The sequence below is a fragment of the Epinephelus lanceolatus genome, chromosome 15 (genome assembly GCF_041903045.1).
Source record: "Epinephelus lanceolatus isolate andai-2023 chromosome 15, ASM4190304v1, whole genome shotgun sequence".
NCBI lineage: Eukaryota > Metazoa > Chordata > Actinopteri > Perciformes > Serranidae > Epinephelus > Epinephelus lanceolatus.
In genome coordinates this window covers 14,039,900-14,047,450 of record NC_135748.1, presented here as the reverse complement: position 1 = coordinate 14,047,450, position 7,551 = coordinate 14,039,900, and the positions used below count along the sequence as shown (strand labels likewise).

The window sequence follows — 7,551 nt, the reverse complement described above, 5'->3', positions numbered from 1 at the left end:
TGATTGTGAATCAGCTGAAAAGCAGCCGATGATTCAACTGACAGACCCTGACAATGACACCTAGTGATAGTGAGTAGCATGTGTGCGAGGAGTGAATGGCAGGGTGAGAAAGAAAACTGATAGCTTGAGCATGAAAAGTATTGTCTTCCTGACTGAACTTTCACAAGAGCTTCATTTGTATGAACACAAAGTTTCTATATAACTGTGAGTAAATCCTCCTGGATAAATGGTTCAAAGTAGTGGTTGTGTGTGGTAATGTAGTGGTTTGTTGCCAAGGGAGTGTTTTGAGGATGTATTAGTAAGAGGGGGTGTTTTGCATTTAGTTACAGACTCCATCTGATAATGCAAATGATCCAGACTTTCTGTAAAGGGAAGTTACATGAGAGGCATTATTCAGGAACCAGTTTATACTTAGGAGAGAAAAACAAATGCATACAGTACATGTAGTGTTCTACCCCTGCACATCCACCATGTCCTTGTCATGGTTATTTGTCAGTATTGTGGGTTTATTTTGCCCTTGTTCGGGAGAGAATGGTCTTCTGCGTGCATACTCTCCGGGGGACATCATCATTGGAGGACTTTTCCCTATTCATTTACAAACCAACAGGAGCACAATGCCTGGATCACTTGCCTGCCGTGAGTAAGTATGCTCTCATTGAAATTAGTCACTGACATGAGTATGATAGAAATATATATAACTGTGGAAATTCCATCTTTCCTCTGTCAATCTTTGTAGCTATGCTGTCCAATCGTTCCTTCGCAGTCAAGTGATGATATACGCCATAAGAGAAATAAACCAGCGCACACCAAGGGTTCTACCCAACATCACCATAGGATATGACATCTATGACACCTGCGGAGATGCCAGCTTTGCCATCAGTGCAACACTCCAGTTGCTGAAGAGCCAGTCAGACCCTCAAAGCTGTTTAGTACCTGCAAGCTCTCAATCTGCTTTAACTGAACCCAAAACAAAGGCAGTGATAGGCGAAGCTTTCTCTGAAGTATCAATAGCTGTTGCACGAATTGTTGCTCTGTCATCAGTTGCCCAGGTATGTCTTCTCTGTACTTGATAGTGTCCCATTAACTACATTTAAAAATGCAATATGTTTCTGATGCCTTTGCATAGTTTGAGTCTAATGATGAGATTATAGCAGAATTCCTATCTAAATCTAAGAATCTGTAATATTTAATGCAAAAATTGTTATAAATGTAATATTTTGTGTTTAAATCTAGATTGGTCACTGTTGCAAACAGAGCAGAACAATTTTAACATGATTTACTCCTGTTTGTTACAGATTAGCTATGCTTCAACTAGTGAGCTTCTCAGCAGGAAGTTGAAGTTCCCCACTTTTTTGCGAACAATACCTAGTGATGAATTTCAGACAAGGGGCATTGCTGAAATGGTGAAGAGGTATAATTGGAAAACAGTGGCCATTGTAGGAAGTGATGATGAGTACGGGAAGTACGGCAGTGATAACCTTGAGAACATCTTTAGTGAAACAAATGATCCCTGCATTGACTTCATTAGCATCCTGCCTGATTACTTCTCCCAGAACAATTCGGAAGCCCACAAGAGACAGGCTGAGCTGATAAGCAATATCAATAAGTCCTCTGCCGAGGCCGTCATCCTGTTCACCAAGGAAGTCAATGTTGCTGTCATCATTGAAGCAGCTATTAAACACAACCTCAACAGAACTTGGATTGCAAGTGATACATGGTCCACCTCTACAGAGCTCTCTTCACTGCCAGGCATTGAGATGGCTGGGGAGGTTTTCGGATTCATCTCAAAGAGGCACGAGCTGTCTGGTTTTAAAGACTATGTCATCTCCATGTTCAACGGGACCACGAACGCCATTCTTGAAGATTACCTGACTCGCTATCCACTTTGTTCTTACCAGTCTGAGGAGAACAGAGAAAGTAACTGCTCGCTAACAAACAGCCAACAGGGGTCCAAGCAATGTCTGGACCCAAGCTGCTTAGCCACTTATATTGACCAGGATTTAGTATACAATGTCTACCTGGCTGTTCAAGTCATTGCTGAGGGTCTCAGGCGCTTGCTTAAGTGTGACAACCACAAGTGTGAACGTAATACCAAATTTACAGCCTTGGAGGTACAGTAAAGTTATATGTTATTGTATTTTTTTGGAAATATGCTTGATGATAAAAAGATTGATACCACTCTATCTGTCTGGTAAATATAGGGGTACAGCCAGCATCTAGTTAGCTTAGCCTAGCATAAAGACTGGAGGGAAAGACCAACCAGCACTTTTAAAGCTCACTTATGAACAAGTTACATTGTGTTTATTTAATCCATTGACAAAGAAGTGTTAAGATTAACTTAAGTCATGACGTCACCATGAGGTTGCTAGCAAAACAATGAAAACCTTCAGGAACTACTCCTGGAACTACGGCAGGAACCCCCATAAAACTGCAATTTACACGTAACGGATAATACTAGTGAGATGCAGGCTCATTATGTGAATTACTGAGTTTTAGAGGTGCTTGTAGCCCAGTGTAGCCCCCCCCCCCCCCCATATCCAGTCCTTATGCTAAGCTAAGCTACTGGTAGTGGGAACAAACAAACACATGAACAAACATGAAGATGACTTTTTTTGTTATTGAATAAATTTACCTATAATATCCTTACACTACAAATTTTCCAACATCTTTGGAAATCCCCTGTATGAAATATTTCCTGTTTAATGGTTTGTCATTTTGCTAGATCAGAGGCAATACTAAGAACATTTCTTTCATTTTACATCATTGTACTTTTGTTTATGTTTATATTTACAGCTTCTTATGGAAATCAAGAAAGTCAACTTCAATGTACACAACTCACATATAGTCTTTGACCACAATGGAGACCCCACAAGGTTAGGATATGATATTGTATATTGGAACATGACTACAGCGCTCACACGCATAACAACCATTGGAGAATACTGGCCCAATGGAGAAATCAAAGTCCCAAATGATCTTGTTCAAAATGTGACGGTAAGATCAAAATTTCATCATAGATTTATTTCCCCAAATAATCTATATCTCTATCCAAATATCATGTTGTACCAATTCTGTTTTGTCTTTAAAGGTCACAGTGTACAACTGCTCTAAAACTTGCCAACCAGGACAACAGTTGAAGAAGCATGGCAAAAAGTGCTGCTATGATTGTGTTCCTTGTGCAGATGGAGAGTTTTCTGCCGGAAATGGTGAGTGCTTTATTATGAATCTCAGTTTCTATCTATCTATCTATCTATCTATCTATCTATCTATCATGGTTGCATGACTTTAACGTCGCCACCAAAACAAGGTTGTGGAGTTGTGTTCAGCGCGGTTTATTATTATTGTTTATTGTTTATTGTGATGATGCTCTGCAGTCTCATCTAGACACACAAATGTCTCAAGACACGGAAAGGCTTCCAAATTCACAAGTAGTGTATTTACTGGTGTACGTCTTGTAACAAAGTGTGAAAGTCTCTTAAACTGATGTTAACCACAGACCTTATTTCAGGCATCTAACCAAAAACCCATTCAAAAAACCCATTGACTTTAAGACAAGGGAACAGGAAGTGCTAAAATGCTAACTCATTTCCAGGTTTTAGGACTCATTACTGGGGCACTCTGTTTAGGACTCTTTATACATATTTTGCACTACATTGTAATTTTTATTTTACTGTTTAAACTCTTTTATTCTAGCCTACTACTTGACTTTGTTTTAGTCCCTTGAAAGGTCCAGTGTGCATCTATTGGCAGAAATGGTATATAATATTCACAACTATGTTTTCATTAGTTTCTAATCACCTGGAACTATGGACTGTCAAGTCTTTGTTACCTTGCAATGAGCCATTTATATCTACATACTTTCTCTTCAACAGAAGAGTAAGAAGTGTAACTTGACTGTCACACTGCTGCTCTGTTTACTGTAATGGTGACCAGAGGCTGTGGTTTGGTGTTTTCTCATGTATGGAAAACAGGACTTTCTATATTCAGTCACATAATCCTTTTCAATGGAATTTTTTTTCATGATATGCTTCCCTCATGCACTTAAATTTGCATGTCTGTGTTTGCCTCTATAGGTGCGGAGTGTAAACCCTGCGGTTTAAAGGAGTTTTCGTCTCCACAGAGGGATAGGTGTTTGAATAAAACTGTTGAATTCCTAGAACGGTCAGATCCCTTCGTTATCTTTTTAAGCTGCTTGGAAGTCTTTGGTATAATTGTTACCATTGTGTTTGCTATTTTGTTTATAATCAATCGAAGCACTCCCATTGTGAAGGCTGTTGGAGGTTACTTGTGTTTCTTGGAGCTTTTTTCCTTGCTGGCCTGCTTTTGCCTCACATTCAACTTCGCAGGAAAACCCACTGCAGCTTCCTGCATGGCAGGCCTGCCTCTCTTCGGCATAGTCTTCTCCCTCTGCATCTCCTGCATCCTGGCCAACCTTCTCCAAATCTTAGTGGGCTTCAACTTTAACCTGAAGATAGGATCCTGGATTGAGAAGTTCAATCAGCCGGTGCTTGTGGTGACTGTCGTCTCTGGGATCCAGGTGGCCTTGTGTGTGTCATGGCTTTGTTTTCATCCCCCACACCCTGACCCAAAGGATTCAAACCAGACCATCCTGCATCAGTGTCACAAAGGCTCCAGTTATTTCTTTATTGCAATGTTAGGCTACAACGCTCTCTTGGCCCTGATCTGTTTCCTGATTGCATTCAAAGGCAAACAGTTGCCAGATCTGTATAAAAATGCAAGTTTAATCACCGTCAGCATGCTGCTGTTTTTAATAGTCTGGATTTTCTTCATCCCGATATATATCACAATGACTGGGGAGTACAAACGAGCTATTGAAAGCGCAGCCATTCTCATTTCTAGCTACAGCATCCTGGGCTGTCACTTGGCCCCAAAGTGTTACATTATGGTGTTCAGGAAAGAGATTAATAACAAGAGCGCCATTACTGCGTACATCAGGAAGCATTATGAGCAAACAGGTGAGGCTGTGGTGAAGTGATAATTTCACATGCATATCTACATCAATTCCCGCACAGAAATACGTCTTGTGGTGAAACTACACATCATTTTTACACTTACTCAAATTAAATATGGCGTGTAACGAGCTTTAGTTAGGGTGGTAGGCAGATTTTATTTTGTTGACTATCTTGTTTTCCTTTTTCCAGTCTATGTAGCCTTTGTATTTAACAAACACGAGAGTGCTATCCACCTAGTCATCTAACTATCCGTCAGAAGCTGAATAAATGTATTTCCCAGATAGACAACCTGCTCCTTTAACAATTAGAGAGCCATCAGTCACACGCTGCATGTACACTATACTACTTGTGTCTGTATAGTATTTGCCACTTGTATGCATTTATAAGAAGTTCTCAAGGTTGTGTCAATGATACATCTGTAACCAGAACTCCGACTTTACTGCTGTTACCACCACTGCTGCTTTAACATGGCATATTTTAAAAAGAAATAAAGTTTATCATCCCTACTCTCTTGAGCTGTCATTTTTAAAGACATTTGATTCTGTGTGCTTTTGATTTAGTTTTATATTATAATGTAAAGCTTTTAAAAGGTTTACATGCTTAACACTTATGCAGGAGTAGTATACCAAATATGATGTTCAGGCTAAATTCTGTTTGTTTCCTATATATATATTGCGTAACTTGACTATCACACTGCTGCACTGTATACTGTAATGGTGACTAGATAATTTGGTTGGTGTTTCCTCATGTATGTAAATGAAAATCAGTCATCAGTCACACACTGCGTGCACACTGTACTACTTGGGTCTGTCATATGCAAAACATTTGCAGTGGTATTTGCTACTTGTATGCATTTATTAGAAGCTCTAACAGTTGCGTCAGTGATGCATTTGTAACCGGAACACTTACTTTACTGCTGTATTACCTCTGCTGCTAAATCATAACATGTTCTGTAAAGAAATTAAGATATTCTATCGTCCTGACTCCTTTGAATTGTCAGTTTTAAAAAACCATTGCAGTGTGTATGCAAGGTCAGCACAAGTGTCTGTTTTTGTAATGTGGTTACTTTTTACTTTTCGTCTACAATCTTACAATATAATGACGAAAACTCTGTCTGTGTGTCTGTTCCACGTTTTTCTCCTCACTGACTTGGTCAATCCATGTGAAATTTGGCACAGTGGTAGAGGGTCATGGGAGGATGTGAATGAAGCAATGTTACATCAATTGGCCAAAGGGGGGCACTATAGCAACCGATTGAAATTGCAAACTTTGAATGGGCATATCTCATGCCTCGTATGTTGTAGAGACATGAAACTTTGCACAGAGATGCCTCTCCTCATGAGGAACAAATTTGCCTCAAGAAACCATAACTTCTGGTTATATAGATTTTAAGCCATTTTGAATTTTTTGAAAAACACTTCAAATCGATCTCTTCCTAGGAAGTTTGACCGATCTGCATGAAACTCGGTGAACATAATCTAGGGACCAATATCTAAAGTTCCCTCTTGGCAAAAGTTGGAAAACTTACTAAAACTGAGCTTCTATAAGGCAATGAATATTGCGGAGGGCGTGGCTCATCACATAAAGGTGTATAACATCTCAAGGGTTTCACCGATCACCACGCAACTTTGTAGGCATATGACCACACATAATCTGAGGAGACACCACCATTATTGACCCCATCAAACAAAATGGGGGCGCTAGAGAGCTAATTTCTTATCTAGGCCTAACCACCATATGGATTTTTACTAAACTTGGTAGATATGTAGAACAGGACGCCTCAAGGTGACTGGAGAAATTTAACTCTAATTGGCAACTGGGTGGCGCTATAACAACAGAAAAATGCTTAAAAATGGCTAAAATGCGACTGATCGCTGTGGCTCCCCCTGTGGCCCAATGTTGTTTTTTTTCCTAATTTTTGGTATGACTAAATCATGGTATGGTATGCTGCTGCAACAAGGGCTAGCCGCACCTTTCCCATGCGAACTACCAGTGCGCCCCACTTTTAAGTCAATACCATATATAAACACTTTAACTATCTGCCTTTCTACGTGCTACCTCAACTACTAATGTCCAGTTTTAGCCCACTAACTATCCCACTATTGGCAATGGTACTACTGTACTTTCAATAAAGCAATCGTAGTATTAAATTCACAAAAACTCTGTCTGAATACATTGCTCTTCTTAATGGGTTCAGTTGACTATTTAATCTGCAATTTCCTATGACCTGTATCCCAAACACACACCATGTGAAACTGTACATGGGCAACTGTGCACTCAATGGGTATGGACTAGTATACACAATTTAAACAATATATAGAGTATAATGAAGCCTACACTTTTAGAATAAGGTAGAGTGTAACATTTTCAGTAAACAGCATATCGTTGACAATGCACACTGTTTAAATAGTGTATACAGAATAATGTACATAATTAAATCGTATCAGCTGACAACAGTCGTGGGAAGCAACTGGTTACATGAAACTAGTTGCATGTAATCGAAATACAAAATAAATGTATTTTAACTCAGTTACAGTTACTGAGGAAAGAAAAATGTAATTTTTCAGCTTTATTTCCC

At 39.4% G+C, this 7,551-nt stretch overlaps 1 protein-coding gene across 1 annotated transcript; it reads left to right on the top strand.

The window, feature by feature from the left end:
• The first annotated feature begins 209 nt into the window (after positions 1–209).
• LOC117267220 (G-protein coupled receptor family C group 6 member A-like) lies at positions 210–5,479 on the top strand. The gene is made up of 6 exons (XM_033642971.2): positions 210–640; positions 737–1,049; positions 1,296–2,111; positions 2,794–2,994; positions 3,089–3,206; positions 4,074–5,479. Exons 1-6 carry the CDS (start codon positions 429–431, stop codon positions 4,994–4,996), a joined length of 2,583 nt encoding a protein of 860 aa, XP_033498862.2. The 5' UTR covers positions 210–428; the 3' UTR covers positions 4,997–5,479.
• Positions 5,480–7,551: the final 2,072 nt, after the last annotated feature.